Below are 17,530 nucleotides of genomic sequence, written 5' to 3' on the forward strand. Positions count from 1 at the left end.
GGAGACTGACAGTGGAATAAACAATGTAAATGAGATCTAATCAAGCCTAGTGAATCAGCCTTATCACCAGCATTGTCAGGGTGCATTGACCATGCCCAATTTTTCATGCCTGAGAAAATACAGGACAGCTACTAGAAGGGATTTGTCAAATGCAGTGTTGCCTCTCTGACCTGTGATGTCTTGTGGTGGCAGAATCATTTTCAAGACCACAAAGAGGATGTCCTTCTTGGTCCTCTCTGACTTAAGGACGTTGCATTTTGGCAACATAAAAATCTTAGCATCACTGAAGTCAACAAAGGCCACAGAGCCAAAGAAAGAAGACGTGCAGCTGTGGGTGAAATTTTGGTTCTACAAATACATCCCTTTTTCTTTTTTTTTTTTATTATGCCATGCTCCTTTCTAACTGCTTACTGTATGGAAACAATTCATTGGTTGCCCTCTAGTTCTATGCCTGGCTTCACTGAAATGAGGAAGGAGACTGAAAACTGTCTTGTTGTATTTTATAGGGTTAAAGAAATTAAAAAGTAAAAATGTGTATTGGAGAAATTAAGGGATGTGAGCAAGGAATAGAAAATGCAAGTTGAGTATTGTGAAAAATTCCAAGTAGAATGCTTAGTAGGCTGAGTTTCCTGAGAGAAATTAAAAACAAACGAACACAATAACAACAATAAAGGCATATTATGTAGACATTTAACACTAGACTAGTCAAAATTCTGGAAAACACACCACTGGGAACAATCCTCTCCTCTCTGTAGGGCATATGACCTTTTCTGCACTGGAAAATATTGAAGCATTTTGATGCCTAAATGAAATTTCCAGCAATATTCAGATACCTCATGGAGCTCAGGGAGCAAAACAAGCCAGACATTCCAATGCAAAAACAAAATTGCTAATTCTACACCAGATTCTGCTCTAATTAACACAAATGCAAAGGATCTGAAGTGAAGTAACTCTGAATTTACCCTAGCTCTGCATCAGCAAAATACATTACTTGCTCCCTTGCCTCACATTTTCTGAAGTTTCATTAGGTTATGCAAGCAAAGCTTTTTGAGATTAAAAGTGTCACAGAAGTGCTGAGCATCATTGTTCCTTTCTAATAAAAGACAGGGGGGAAAGAAAGAAGTCTGAACTTCATTCTACAGATAAATAAAACAGCACTCTAGGACTTCTTTAGATGAAAAATTCTGTTCTCAATGCAAAATTCTGCTTAAACCCAACACAGCTGCAACAATATTCAAAACACCACTTTTATATTCAGCATCAATAGGAAGAGAAAGAAAAATAGTGAGATTCTTCCCTGTATTTTAGCAGCGACTTTTATTTTACTCCTACATCAGCATTTTCATTGTAAATATGCTTCCAAAGCACCTAAAACCTAACTTGCAGAATTTTATTCAGGCTGAAACTCTGCATGTTTTTCCCTTCCATGTATTAAGTCAAAATTTAAATTAGGAGAAAACAGACTTGAAATTTAAAAAAAAAAAAAAAAACAAACAAACAAAAAGACCCACAAACAAACAAACGAAGAAAAGCAAACAAAAAGCCCCACCAAAATGAATGTATTTTGAATAACAATACAGTAGAAACAAGCTAATTCACTGGGATAGCTCTTGAAGAAGGAACAGCCTCAGAACCACACCCTTGTTAGGCTAGTGTCACAATCAAATAATCTTACTTTTAGGACAGAAATCCAGATGTCATTTGTACTAAGTGCCACTGACTTCAAAGGACATACAAAAATTTGCAGCCCATAAGGGCCCTGCTGTTTTTTCAGCAATTTATTGAAACAGTAGCAGTCAATATATCTCAAGTTGCTCGAGTCAGAAAGAATAAAACAAAGACTGCTAAATATGAGGGATGCTCTCCACATCATTTGTCTTCTTCAAGTTGCATCTTTACTATTCCAATAGTATTACAGCTCCCTGATTACTCTGTGCTGCTCATTGACTTTGCTGGCAAAGATGGCCTACTCAGAGCTACTGATTCTGCACTTTATGACCAGTAATGTTTATTACCAATTCTTCCTTGCTAACCTGATTCGTTAAAGTGGTTGGCATTAGCTTAAATGGGAAACATTTGCTCACTCAAGGCTCCTTCAGCAGGACTCCTTAGGAAACAATCTCACCAAAAGCTGTGCTGTTAGATCTGCTGGGCCAGCAGCCTTCAGCAAGGCTGCAGGACAAACTTCTGTGAGCAAGGAGAAGGCAACCGTGGGAAATGGGATCCTTGCATTAGAACATACAGTATCTAAGCCTGCACCTCTTCTTTAGTTATTTCAGATAACACCTGCTAACTTTCATTCCCTTCCAGTCAGATTCAGTGGCCCATGCATAGAGGAAAGATTTAAACAATACAGGCTAGAGGAGGAATCTAATGAATGTCATTTATAAACTGGGAGTGACAGAGGACATACATTGCAGCAGTTCAGATTCAGTCCTGAATTTGTCTTATATTTTAATTCCTGTCTGAATACAGCAGAGAGAGAGCTGGCTAATCTTCAGTAAGACATACGCCACAAATTCTGTTAAGGTAACACCACTGCTTAAAGCCTCTTGCTCTGCACATCTCCCCAGACTGTAATATTCCCTTTCCTTACATATCTGGATTCCAAGTCTAAATCCAAGAATTTGACTCTGTGCTCTACCACAGTATGTGAAGATACCCCATAGCCTTGGGAAGCAAACACTGATCGTAGCACTAGCAGTCACAGGATGCAGTTTAGCAAAGTGAATCTGAAAAGGGATGGAGCTGTAAAACTACATACGATACTTAATCTTTTAGTGGATGTCTATTGAAAACTGGAAAGGTAACTGCTGTGAAACACACCAGCTATGAAGCACCTTCTACACAGGCTATTCTGATAAAGAAATCAGAACACAGCACAGCTTAAATGGATTAAAAACAACCTAACCATTGTACCTTAAATAATAATAATATAACAATCCTCAAGGAAATAGACTTTTGCAATGGTAACTTCTCAGTGCTACCTTTTTAATATTCACATTAATGACCTGGAAGAAAAGTAGTCATAGTAATTCACCATTGGAACAATTTATGAAGATCCTCCTTTTATCAAATTCAATTCAGACTAGAAGGTTTTTACCCACAGATATATTTCTTTTCAAACCAAAATTACATGAAAGCTGTCCTAAGACCCATGCTACAGCAGATCAATAGTTACAATGTTTTCTGCTGACCTTATTTTTGCTGAATCTGCAAGCCTAGGACATGGCAGGCAATCACTCACTAGTAACATCTGATAGCACCTTGTTCCCTGTTTCCTCTTCCTTTGTTACCTCCGGGTGAGGCATTTGCTCCTCTCATAAGCCCCTCTTGTGGTGTCTTTACATGTGCATGTATACACCGAATTGACACCTAGCCTGCAGCCTGCCTATGTCTAGAATGAGAATTGCCCTGTCACATGTCACATGAGCACAACAAAGTCACTAAAGCTTTGCATCTAACAAGAGAAAAGAGAAAGATGTGGCAACACAGCCCCAAGCAGCTAACTTGGTGGTGAAGACAGCTTGATGTTGGACAGAAGCACACTTCTCCATAGCCTCTTCCAAAACATTAGCTCTTCAAAAAATATTCTTAGGCTAAAGAGGTTTAAAGAACTAAAAGGTCATGAATGTTTTTATGCCTGGGGTTTTTTTTCAGGTTTAAATTTCAGGAGGAGTTGGAAAGAATATGAATAGATGGGCAAATGGATGAGATAGGCCTGGAAGAACTGCAAAAGAGTGCAGGGCAACCATTTGCTTCCCAGAAGTCTCTTGATCATCTCAGATCTTCCCTGTCCCCAGCAAGGCTCTTCTCAGTTACATTTTCTCCCCATGGGCAGAAAATAATCCTGACCTTAGTCTTCCAGACAAAAAGCAGAGAATTTCACTTTAGCTGTCAGACAAAATAAAGGTTACTAGTCAATCCCTGCAGTTCTTTTCCTCCAGCTCCACATCAACCTTTTGTAGGAGTTTCTAGTCCCTGTAGTCAGCTGGAACAACTCTCAACGAAGTCCCTAATGACTTTTTATTAGCCAGTCTCAGAATCTAAACTGCCTTCATTCTCCTTGACCCACAGGTTGTCTTTCACTGCCAGGCACGTTTCTTCATGGAAAGGGCTTACCTCTCACGTGCCACTCAGAATCAGGGCCAAATTGTCAGACTCAGAGAGATGTCTACATTAGCAGGCTCTTTCATACTTTGTTCCCTTGGATTCATACCCTTCTGAGCTTGGCCTAGCTGTCCTATGCTGTCAAAGGCAGTTCTGAGCTAACACGGATTTCATTTATAATTCCTGCATGCTGTCCATTTTAATGAAAAGCTTCACCTTGCCAGCATAACGCTATTTAAATTGACCATCCTTGCAATACTTGTGTCTTTTGATCCACTGCCTCTCATAAAACTAGGTAACCTTTAAGTTCATTAAGTTCTTAAAATTATTGCTGTGTTCTTAAAATCATTGTTCTGCATTCAGAGAGTGAAGCTGTTCACCAAATTAGTATGTCATATCTGAGTTACATACCTACAAATTTCTAGTCTCTCCATTTAAGTGGAATTGACTTGCCATGGCACAATGAAAAGAAGATCAATAATTACAGGCTCCAATTTGCCATAGATTTGTTAAACTTCACTTCCAGCTGTCAACGTCCTCAATAGTTATGGTCAAAGATACACCCTTGCCATCTGTTCTAGCTACATTACATATTCCTAAGTCTTCCACACTCTCAAAGGAAACCAGCTGGAAACACTGCACTTACTGTTATCAGTGAAGACTGTATCCATCTACTTAACTGTGCCCTCAAGAGGTTACAGACAGCATAACTTTCACCTCAGTTGTCAGTTCTTCAAAGCAATCAAACAGGAATGCCCATGAAGCATGTTTTGAGACACGTAGCAGCAGTTCAACAGCCATGGACTGCAGACCACTGACAGCCACTGCAGAAATGGTGGGCCTTGGGGTGTTGGCTATCTCTTGTCACCCACTACCAAAATGCCTTAGAAAAAGCTAAAAATATGGTTTTTCTTGTAAGCAATTGCTTTAAAGGCTTCAGTGCTGCCACCTGATTGTGCATGGGAAAGGAAGTGGTTCCCATAATTGCAACTGGAAGGAAAAGTCTGTGACGCAGTCCTCCTACTAGGAACAGAAGCAGCATGTATCATCCCTGTCACCTCAAAATAGATGTATGCTCTATAGCCAGGATCATCTGAAATAGCGAATGCAGTCTAAGTATGTATGATCCACAAATATCCAAAGAACCCCTTCCACTCTGCATGGATCTGCAATTTCTTGCAGGTTCTGCCATTCACTTTTTGTGAGAACAGCAGATTATGGTACAAGCACTCATGAATAATTCACTCCTATGAGTTGCCACATACAACTTGGGGAAATCCCAGCAGTAAAAGTTTGGCACCATTTAGCTAGTGCAAGCTGCACTACTTTTATACAGGTGTTATTCCACTGACCTACTTGGAGTTACTCCTCCTTTGCACTGCTATAAGAGGAGGATCAGGCTGTTTACTTACCACCTCTGGTAAGCAAACCTCTCTGCCACCTCATCACAGAAATAAAAATGATTCCAGTGTTGCATGAAGTTAGTTTTAGCAGCCTTAGTGTTCTGACTCACGACAGCTCAGGGACTTCTACATCTCACCCACTTTTGGGGAGTGACTCCATTGTCAACTAGCTCAGCTCCTCATCAAGCCCATGTCTTTAAATCATGTTGAGCAAACTACTTGGATCCTAGACTAATGGAACACTACTAAAGTCACAAACTGGCTATGCTGAGTGTGAATTTTTACTGGTTTCTAACTTCAAGAGGAATATGGTTAATTCCAACACTCATTCTCTTCCACTGGAGCAATGCCACAACAGGGTATTGGTTCAGGTGACTCAGCTGAAAAGAAAGTGAAACCACTGAGCTACCTCCTTTCCCGAACACAGAGGATTAATTACTAGCATCACTCAATGGGCCGCTTATTTCACCAGGTTTTTTCTTCATATAAAGGTAGGAGAAAGTTCTCTTACCAAGTCAAAAAAGTACCTGTGAGGGTTTTATTTGGTTAGATCTCCAAGTGGAGGTCAATTAAAATAACAATTACCATACTGCCACTAAGACGTATTCAAAGCACACATCATGGTATATAACTGAATTTACAACTCCAGCACAAGGAAAAAAAGAGCTAGCATTCCCGGTTAGTAAATAACACAAACATCCTGTGGCTATCTTGACATAAAATAACCTAATAATCATAGTGCCTAGGTTAGACATGTGAATAAATACAAACGTGTCATTTAAACAATTAAGCTATACTAAATTATAGCATCTACAGACCTGTTTAAGGATGTAAGGATTTGATCTTTACCCTAGTATGTCGCTCCAGTTCATCCAAATTACTGGCTTTCGCCCTTGTGTCTCCGAAGTGGGGTTTTAAGCAGGCTAAGAAGTGATGGGATTTCACTTTGTTCATTTCTTACACACCTCCAGCTGAGCTGAGTGATATGACAGACAACCATAAAAGCCAGTAGAGTGGAAAATTAGACATGCTGTGTAACTAATTTCTGAACTGTAAGCAAAGTTGTTGGCAATTTTTGTTTCCTGTCATGAGTTCACATTTCTTTGAATTGTCACCTAGCAAGGACATGCACTACCTGCTCACACTCAACCAGGATGACATGCTGTCCAGTCAGCTGGGATAAGTTCCAGAGGTGGCCAAAGTGTGGTCTGAAGTGACCTCTCACCTCCTTGCACAGAAGTCACCATCCCACATCGGAAAAGGAGGCACACTTTCAGCCCATATCAGAGTCACAGGGGCATGCAGTTCCTTCTACATCCCCTGGCTGGCCAGCCAGCCACCCCCCTGCCGGGGCTGACATGTTTTTTTAGGGTGGTTATAAGCAGACACAAGCTCATCCGGCCCCGTTCTGTGGGCAGCAGGAGAGTATGGCCACAAGAAAGGGGCCAAATACAAAATAAAACCAGAGGAAACAAACCAGCCTGAGATGGTCTGAATATAGTCAGACTAAGCAAGCTTGCAGTATGTCACAGAACTGAAAATCCCTCCACCCCCTCACCGCCTGGCTGAATAATGGAGCAGGCTTCAAGGAGCTGCAGCTCCCAGCAGTTAACTCTCCAGCAGCTGCTGCACATTCAAATTGTCAGCCAGATTAAACACAGGAATGCCTGTGGGTCACAAAGCTGAGGGAAGGGTGAAGTGACAGGGTCAGCCTGCTCTGAAGTGCAGAAACTACTCAAAAAGTAGTCAGGGCTTCCCGCAGCTGGGAGGGAGTTATGCCGGCATCACCTGGCTGGAGGCTTGGCAAAGGGCCTGTTCCTTGTCCAACCTGAACTGGACAGTACTGGAGTTTTTGTCTTGTGCTTCCTTAGTGATGACGATTTAGGATGTATTCTGACTGCCCTTGAAGAGCAAGTTTCCATTTTTAGAGGAGAGAGGTGGGGGTCCCACTGCAGCCTGCTCCTCCAAGCCATGAGCCAGGGCACCTGGCAGGGACTCTACAGGGCACCTGAAACACTGGCACCTGAGCTGCCCCAGCACCCAAGCTCAGGGAAATACATCCCATTACAGGGCCAGGCACATGTGAGTGGTGGAACACTTTGCACCAGGCAAAAATGAGTGCCACTGAGTCACACGTCACCCATGACAAGAGAGTGATGATTTACCAGGAAAACTGCCCTATAAAAAACATGCTTGGGGATTCTGTTTATTGTCTCATAGCCTTCAAATACTTCACAGTTACAAACACTCCATACAATTACAAGGTAAAAAAAGGAGAGGAGGAAATTTTCCCACATGCTGTCTAGTCCACGGATAAACCTGCAGCACCACAGGCAGGCAGCCCAGGTCAGATGGCCCGGCAGGGTTCCCCTTGGAGATGATGGGTCACCTCCACAAAGGATAAACAATTCCCACTTCAAACACGGGCCAAAGACTTGTTGCCAGATCCACACAGCTGCAGAGAGCAGAGGTGGAAGGAGCTGTGCCAGCGGTGGGGGTAGGAAAGAGAAAGAAGATAGCATCTCCCTCTGCAAAACCTCAATGCTCCATGGGGCTCTGCAGCCCGCACACTTCTCCAGATATCTCCATCCTGGCTCAACTCTGCTGGAAACTACAGCCACAGAACCGCTATGAAGATGCTGGCCCACAGAAGTTGACTTACCATGCAACTCTCAAAGGTTGCACAACCAAGCAGGCACTTCAGCACGAGTGACCACAGGTGGCTGTATCTTGGGCCACAATTAGACATGTAGACAACCAGCACAATCATTGAGGAACCCAAGTGGACTCTCACACCAGCAGGAAGTTTGACTCACCCCCTCCCCATCCCGAAGCACATGGGGAGTCTCCACACATATAAACCAACAGTCTGGACACTCCCATCCCGTCCTCACACAAGCACTTACCCCCCAAGAACTGGATGCCTCCTGCCACCCTGCCCACAGTCCTGGAGATGAGCTCAGACACACAGCAGCCCATGAGCGCTGTCAGGGCAACCAAGAGGAGCAGGCCACAGCCCAGGCCCGTCACCACTGTGCAGATCCTCCATTCAGCACTTGGGATGGCCTGAAACGAGGCATAGCGACCACACTGCTCCACCATCACGGTTATCTGGCGGCTCTCATCCCGCACTGGGTAGGAACACCTCCGGAAAGTGCCAAAGGAAACTGACTTCTCCAGCTGAGACCCCAAGAGCCAGTAGGGCATGAAGAAGCCCACACAGGAGGCAGCGGCACAGAGGAAGGAGAGGAAAGCCCAGATGATACCAGCACAGGTGAGGCTGGAGGCCATCTTTGTATCCGTTCCAAGACCCCTCTCGAGAGGGCAACAGAAAAGCAGCTGTATATTTTAGAGGAGGTTTATGGATAATCCGGAGCCTCTCAGCCTTGACAAATCCTCGCACTGGGAGAAGATTGGATCCTAAGAGCCGAGGGAATGATTCCTCCCATCATGAAGTGTCAAAGATTCCTAATTAAGTAATACACACACAAAAGAAAGAAGAAAAATGCAAGTTCAGAAATAATGTTAGAAAAAAATGTTTATCTGCCAGGGTCCTTCTTACAGGACTTTTCATTAAGACATCTCACTTCTCTGTCCTGTCCTTGCAAGCAGCCACTAGAATCACTGTCAATGAGACTGGCTGCTTGGGACAGTGGGATGGTGGTGGGAGCAGCTGCCTGGCACAGCCTGCTGTGCACATACAGGAATGCTCTGCAGCCACCTTCAGGGGCTCCCTGTGAACTTGTCTACTCACATTTCTCCAACACTTTTCTTAGTCTGTCCTGTACCAATAGAGAAAAAAGGTGAGGTCTTATTTATCCTTAGCTAGTCAGGCCTTCCTTCTGTGATACTGCAGGGAATGTACTTCACATTTTACATGGCCCTGCAGCTTCAGGGAAAACTGCTCACTGTGCCTAAAGCTTTTCAAGATCAGACCCCTGTGGCAGAGGTAAACCAGGTAAACCTCATTAGCACATCCCCAGGAGAAGTCTAACAAGATTACATTGTTTCCAACCCTCCCTTGTTGACACCTCTGTACAAATGGTTCAGAAGTGCCACGAACCCCAACCTCAGGTGGGCTCCTGGTAGGTGAAGATATAGTCACATCTTTTGGAGTCACCCTCATGCAGGCTCAGGCAGTACATGACTAAAACACAGGGATCTCTCTTAATATTTCTTCTTGCATTCAGCTCAGCTCTTTCTCTTCTTAGCCTCTTCCCAGCCTAAATCCAGGACCTTTAACCTCTCCACACCCCTCTTTGACAACTCCCAGTCTGAGTTCAGCATCAGTGTGACCAAATGTGTTTGACTGTCAAAAAACCTACATGCTTTTTCCCAGAGACTGAGGGGTAGTTCCATGCTGCATCATTACTCTGACTGCATTTGTAAATTTATGATCATTTCTGACAGTTGCTGCCAAATTAATTCCAATAGCTATTTACAGGGACTTTTTTCCTAAGCATGACTAGATGCCAATCAGCGAATTTAATTCATGTACAGGCAATAAAATTACTACTACTTCAGCACAAGGAGGGAATATAGAGAAAGAGTCTGTAAGCCAAATTAAGCACGTGCACCACACAAAAGTTTTGCTTACTTTTAGAACATTAAGAAGTCTCTCCTATAGTTTTAAAAGAGGCTCAAGAAGCATACACCTGACTGTCCCTAGCCCATCCACAAAAATGCCTTTCAACCTACAAGAGACCATATCCCTGAGGATAAAAACTTCGGGCACAGGGTGCCTCCATCCCGCCAGATGCATCTTCTAGAGAAGAATCCGTCTGTGTCTTGGCATGACAACAAACGCCTAAGGTAAAAGTGGGTCACGGCACTTGGGGGAGATCAGCCTTGAATCGGGGGAGGAGGTAGGGCTAGAAAAAGCGGGTAACATCGAGACTTCCAGGGATAGGACACTACAAACCTGCCCGCTCCGGCGGGGCAGTAGTTTTGCTTCCCCGGAGACTGTCAGCCCACAGCCCAGGCGCTCGCCGGGGAGGCGGGATCGCCCCTCCGGCCCCGAAACCCCACTCCTCTCCCTCCGGGGACAGGAGAGGGCGGCGGAGAGATCCGGCTGCCCCGGAGGGAAGGCGGCGGCCGGGAACCCAAACTCGCCGGGGTGATGTGAAGGAAAGGCTGCGGGGCGAGAAGCGCCGCGCCGGGAGGGTGCAGGGGGGTCCGGGGAGGGGTAGGCTGGGATGCAGAGGGTCCGGGAAAGGCAGGGGATACAGGAGGGGCAGAAGCTGGGAGAAACAGGCTAGGAGAGGAAGGGATAGAAAGGGGAATGCAGGCGGGGAAGGGCTGGCAAGGCAGAGGTGCTGGGAGAACAGGGGATCCGAGAGGACTGGAGTACAGAGAGCCAGGAAGACAGGGTGGGGGCCGAGAAGGGAGAGTGGTTTGGGGTGGCAGGGAGATCTGGGAAGGACGGGGGCCCGGGAGGGGTAGGATGTGGGAAGGCAAAGGGATGGGAGCGGTGGGGATCCAGGAGGGGAAGGGAATCTGGAGGGTCCGGTAGAACGGCAAAAGGATGGGCTGGCAGCGTGTCGGTGCGATACGGGAGAGGATGAGGGTCCGGGAATGCAGGGAATGTGGCCGGGCAGAGGCTTGGGAAGGGAAGAAGGTTCTGAGGGGTCGGAGATCTGGAGTCGCACAGGGCATGCAGAGTACAAGAAGTGCGGGAGCGCAGAGGTCCAGGAGAGTAAGCGGGCGCAGTGGAACCGGGAGAGGCAGGGGACCTCCAGGATAGGGCTGGACAAGGTGCCGGGGAGGTGAAGGGCTACTTACTGATACGCCGTACGCAGGGGTTGCCCTCTGCAGCTGCCGGGAGCATATAGGTGCAGGGCCGGCGGCTGGCGTCCTCCCTAAGCGGCTCTCCCGCGTCCCGGCGCGGAGGCAACGCGGGCGCTTCGAGGCGGGCGGGACCGGGACCCGGACCCTCCCTAGCCCGGCCCGTCCTTCCCTCCCTTCCTCTGCACTTTCCTCTCTTCCCGGGTTTGATTCCTCGGGAAGCAGAATACACTCCGCCGCCTCTCCTCCCCTTTACCCGGCCGCCGCCTCCTCGGGCGGGACCCGCCGCGGTCGGCGCAGTTGCGGGGCCGCGGACGGGGCCAGGGACGAGGGGCCGGACAGCAGAGGCGGCGCGGGGGGAGAGCAGCGGACGGGGGGAAGGGGAGGGCCTCCCCAAGCCCTCTCGGGACGCGGCGGGCGTCCTGACTCTGAGAGGTCAGGTCGGGGCGGGGCGTGGGTCTGTCTCCCAGAGCCCTCGTGGTGCTAGGGCGGTGGGTCCCGGTTCCAGGGGACTCGAGAGGTCGGTCCCAGCTCTGTTCCACCCGCCGCGGCTCCGTGGCTAGTTGGTGGGTGCCTTAAGCGGCGGAGCAGGAGATGGAGGGGAGAAAAGGGCAGGAGAGGAAAAAAGCCGGCGGGGAAGGGGTATTAGAAGGAAAGGGGGGAGGCTGCAGCTCTTACATGGGAAAATACGGGCTAATCTCCCGATGGTGTGCCTGTGATAAGTGTGTGTGTGCGTCTGCATGCGAGCTGCTGATCCAGCATTTTGATTGCAACGTTTCGGGATCTGGTCTACAGCGAGAGTAAATGTGACCAGAGTACTAAGCACCTCATCCTGGCTGAGTTAGGTCAAGCGGAGAGACAGGCGCGCCAGTCCTTTCCCAGAATGTCTTAAGTGGTAAAGTTTTGGGGAGGGGCTGCCTTCTGGGGGCGAAGAGGGGTGGTGCACGCAGAGCCTCTGGGAGAGAAAGAGATTTCCTATTCTGCTTCTTCCTCTCCGCCCTACAGCTTGAATAAATTCCTTCAGACAGAAGACAATTTTATGCCAAGTTGAAATTATGTCAGCACCAGACATGTAAAATCTCTTTGGTAATGTTTCTTTTACAGTCCTGGAACACGGCATGTGATTTAAGTACTGTTCATTAATATCATTAATGCTAAATGGAAGTGAGGTTTATTGCACTCAGTCTGTTTACACCGTTTAATAGTAACAACAGTCATGTTCAGAATTAAATTACAGAGCAACTTCATTGGATTTTAAAAAAGAAGGCTTTCAATTTTTCCCTCATAATGCAAAGTCCTCAAATCAGAACACCACTGAAAAGGCATTATTTTCTCAAGGGATAAAAAAATGGATTGGAAAGTATCTAGCAAGATCAAGTTTTCCATCCAAACATTTCAAGTGTATTTAAGGAAAAGAGCTTCAAATCAAAGAAGCAGCTTAAGTATAGGCTGAGTGCTAGAATTTATGCAGTAATATGCTTCACAAGGAAGACAACAAAGGCATATGCCCAAAACAGCCATGCCCCCCACAACTACCTCTACACTACGTCCACCTAGTATACAACTATATTAGCATGTAATGTGGATCAATCTCATTTGAGCTGTTGATGCTGAGGACCTGAACAATGTTCACACTTTTCCATTACTTTTTCTTTAGATTCACTCTAGCTTGGGTCTGAGTGCCCTGTGAGCACTCAGAACGCATTACATGAAGCCCCGGTGCCTATCTTCTGCTTTAATGTCTTTGGCATCTACTTTGTGTACTCACCACTGCTGGGTAAACTAAAATGTGATGAGCAAGGATTATCAGGGGATTCACTCCAATAGCAAGACCTTGATCCACACCAAAACATGAATGTAGTGGATGTGCCCATGGAGGGTGGCAAATAGAAAGGGAGTTGGCTTAACTTTCTCAAGGCTGAGAACCTGCTCTACAGTATACCATTGTAGCACCCTCCCCTCAAATCAGCGTTCTGACCAATGCCAAGCCTCTGCCTCCAAGAGTGCACCAGCTTTCAGGTCTCCACTTCCGCAAAGCACTATGCACTTCTTGAGTGTAGATGCTCTTCATTTACTGCTCTCATGCCTTCACTTGGCTCAGTCAGGTGTTTTACCTCCTGCTATTCATTTCACCAACACTTGAAATGACAAGGATACTACCTAATGCTGTGACATTTGAACTGTGCTCTAGGTGTAAAGAAAGAGAAGAATCAAGTACCGTTACTAAGTCCACAATTGTTTAAAAGAGCTGGTCTGACATTCTTTCCTTAGCCAAGGGTCTCAGTTACAATGAAACAGTGATAAATGTGTCTAAATTTGGCATGCATTGGGATTAGAGAAGGGTAGAAATTGCTTGGCATTAAAATGACTGTGGAAAACCTTCTGTTTCACACGTAAACAGTTTCTCAGTTAAAACTGTCTTTGTAAACCTAGGGAGAAGCAAACAAGTAAGCGTTTATTTATGCAATTTATCTCTTCCATGGTATATGCCAAGGTCCCCAAGTCAGTGTTTGCTTTGCTAATGGCATCTCTACAGCAGTTCATTTATTACCCTTATATGGCTTTTATATTCATGCCCTGAGCTGCTGCTGTTCTGCATTCCCCCATGGAAACTATACACTGAATTCTGCATCTTTCCTGAAGCATCTTATCTTGCCAACTGTCTCTGAATGCCCCTGCAAGCTGGCTACATGACATAATCACTTGTAGAGTAATAAGCTTTATTTTACAATTCATTTGCTGTCAGAGTTCTGCTTTGATTTAGAAAAAAATATACACATTGTGTGCATAAGTTAACATCCAGATTCTTATTCCATTTTTTTCCTAATGTTTACATCTCAGCATGCTTTAAGTGTATCAACATTTGCTGCCCTTTTCAGGGAACATTGTGCTTAGAATTATTTTTACTGGGAAAGTTAGCCAAAACATTTCAATCCACATCTGACTTATCTGAAAGAAAAAGGGGGTTACTACATGGTGCTTCAGGATCTGCAGTCTTTCTTGTAACAACAAAGCAGAGAGACCTCCACAGAGCAGAGTGATAACAAAAGTCCCCAGAGTCTTGTCTATACTGAAATAGCAGCTGGTTTTAAAATTGGTTCTGGTGTTTCAAAATTCAAGAGAATCTGCTTCTAAGAAAGCTTCACAATTGGTCAAGGGAACCTAAGCTGCAGATTCCCCACTGCTGGAACCAGTGGAAGTTAGACTGGATCAAACACCCACAAATATGCTGTCTGAAAGCTACACCAGCAGTGAGACAGGAAAATGTGCTTATAGATTTTACCATTTCTCTTCTCCCCGATCCATTGACTAAGCTGCTGTTACAGCTGGGGCCCTACAAACTCAATGAAGCTAATCAGCACAAGAGAATAGAGAAAATCCTGTCACTGTACCAAAATCAATCCTGGCTAATATACACATCACAAGCTCAGCCACAGACTCTTTCATTGATGCTTATCCTGTAAGACAATCCACTGTCATATAAAATGCCACAGAGTATATATGTTCCCAAAGCCTGAGGAAAACAAAGCTGCTAGCCAGCCTCCAGCCTCCATTTCATTCTTCAGTCTTTGACAAGAAAAAAGACATTTTTATCTTGCAGGCCACCATCTTGCTTTCTTGTGTGGTCCACAGGAGAGTGATCACAGCGACTTGGTTCCAAGTATCTCACAAAACTGGATCTTCAGGTCATGTCTGCACTTGATTTTAAATTAAAAAGAAAGGTGTAGGCACAACAATAGTCAAGAGCCTATGCACTGGGAACAGCAGAAAGTCAACCCAGTTATTCAAATGCAGTCACTAAAAACCAAACAGACAAGTAGTGTTAGGGAAATCATCTGATAATGAATATATTTGCCTGAAATTATGTCTAATCCACAGCAGCTGGAAAAAAAAAAAACAACAAAACAAAACAAAAAACAAAACCAAAAACAAAACACAAAAGCTGACCAGACAAAAAAAGAGAACCCCAAGACTAACACTTGCAAATTTCTCAGAGGAAGGTAAGAAAACATATTTTCTACTGCAGGTGGAATCAGATTTCCAAGATGTTGGGCTGTCACATCTAAACCTGAATCCTGGCCTAAAACCTTAGCGCTAAATAAAAGATTTTCTCTCTACTTCAATTCCAATCCTATGTAATGATTAGTACTTATTTTTATGGTGATTCTCATGTTGATAAATTTTATAAATCTTATTACTGACAATTCCTGAACAGAAGCTAACATATTTCTGAAGGACAGTTGTCTTACCAGATATAATGCTATGTTGCTAACATCAGCCCTTAATCTCTGGATGCACATAGAAATAATATGTCAATGTAAGATGAAAAAAGAGAAGCATCCCTCCTTATTTGCCCTAAACCCTCCTTTTTGTTGTTTCATCTTTTTTTAAGTTATTACTCATCTATTATATAGAAGCCCCCAGGTGATCTGTTTTGCAGAGCTCTAAAATAGTAGCTACAACAAATTAAGCTACTGATTATCTCTTTTGTGTCCTGTTGCTGACAAGCCTGGTGGCTGTGGGAGAGGCCAGAGAGGTTGATTCTGCACCAGCCCTGCAGTTGGAAGGGAGGAATGCCTGCTCTGTCCTCACGAACACTACCGAGGTGACAGAGCTTCGGGATGACAGGTCCCAGACCTGTTCTCATTCAACAGACCAACTGGCATAGTCCTGAACAAACTCGGAAAAAAACATGCATGATTTCAATCCTAAATTTCCACTATGCCCTAGTAGACTTCAAAAAATAACAACTGGATGATGAACAAGTGATTTCCCAATAAGGGACACAACAGGCAGCCCGTTTTCCATCCATATGGACCCAATACAAATAATTTAACCATGGCATCTTATTTTTCAGGGAAACATATGTCTGTGTTCCTTAGATGCTGGTAAAGAAAGGTGCAGGGAACGTACACAAAGACCAGGTCCTTCTATGGTGTACCTGCACTTTGTGGTGTGCATGTTTGGAGAAATGAGATTAGTTACACGTGCATCTGTAAGAAGCTTTTTCTTTTTAATTTAAAGCCTCAGTTAGGGATCGGCTTTCAGCTGAGAGTGACATTTTCAAAACGGGGCCAGAAGCGTGCTGGTGCTTTGGTTGTCCCAGCGGCTGCGGCCCCCGGGTGTGCTGGAGCTCTGGCGCTGCTCAACAGTGACACTCGCTGGACGCCCGGGAAGCGAGGACAGCCCGGCTTGCAAACACAGGGAGGCTTCACAGCTCCCGGAGCCCGAGGAAAGGGCACGGATTTAGTCCTTGCTCCTTTCCCGAAGCGTTTAATGAGGGCTGCACACGGAGAAGAGCGTCTGATGCAGGCTGCCGATGAGAGGAGCTGAGAGTGAAGAGTTGGGGAAGATAGCTGAGCTTGTTTCTATTCTCCAGAAAATTTGTGTGGATCTTAACCACCCTGTGCCAACTATCTTGAGGTTCATGAGGTGTGTTTCATGCAACAGAGGTTTTAGTGGCACCATTTGCATAAACTGTGTGCATCTGTGAACAGGATGCAGGGCCTCAGTCTGTTTCTCCCCGACAGGCTTTTGCCGCAAAAGTGGAGCTGAGCCTCTTCCCTGGAGCTACAGCAATCATTTGCATCTAGGTCACCATATTAGATCACATTCCCAAGGATGAGGCTAATGATTTCTGGGGGTTTTAGAAAGGAAAGCTGAAAATCCTCTTGCTGGGGACAAAGGCCAATTCATTTTACAAGTTGAAACTCATTTCCTCCCCATCATACCCTGAGGTTTGTACAGATTTCAGACACTCCATGAAACTGGAACCTCTGAAATAACACATAGATTCTTTCACAGAAAATTGTAATGACAAATCTTGTCAGTTGTAACCCAAACAGTACCAAATTTCTGGTATGTCGGTGTCCAAAACATGTTCTCAGTGGGGGAAGATGCAAGCTCCCTCTTTTAAAGCTCTCTAAAAGGCTTGTCAATAGGAAATTCAGTATGTATATAGCATTCATATACCTACATGGGTATGTATTTATGTATTCTACATAAATACCTATACCTCCACATATTAAAAATACTACACAGGAAGTTCTTGAGACTCAGAGTGGACTGTAAGCCCCAAGCTACATGCCCTGCACTGTGCATGGCAAGTGATAGGCACCTCTTCAGCCACAGAGGATTGAATCATGTTGTGACCATACCCTGTGCTCATAGGGAAGCTGCAGCCAGCTGAATAGAGGTGTATCCTGGTCTGCGTGTCTGAGTTAATCTTTGTC

At 45.1% G+C, this 17,530-nt stretch overlaps 1 protein-coding gene across 1 annotated transcript in view; it reads right to left on the reverse strand.

Moving 5' to 3' along the window:
* LHFPL6 (LHFPL tetraspan subfamily member 6) overlaps positions 1–8,804 on the reverse strand; it is a 146,290-nt gene extending 137,486 nt beyond the window's left edge. Inside the window, exon 1 of the mRNA XM_054388917.1 lies at positions 8,420–8,804. Coding sequence (XP_054244892.1) covers positions 8,420–8,804 — 385 coding nt within the window. The remainder of the gene's footprint in view (positions 1–8,419) is intronic.
* Between the last annotated feature and the right edge of the window lie 8,726 nt (positions 8,805–17,530).

This window comes from Indicator indicator, chromosome 1, assembly GCF_027791375.1.
Source record: "Indicator indicator isolate 239-I01 chromosome 1, UM_Iind_1.1, whole genome shotgun sequence".
In the NCBI taxonomy this organism is placed as follows: domain Eukaryota; kingdom Metazoa; phylum Chordata; class Aves; order Piciformes; family Indicatoridae; genus Indicator; species Indicator indicator.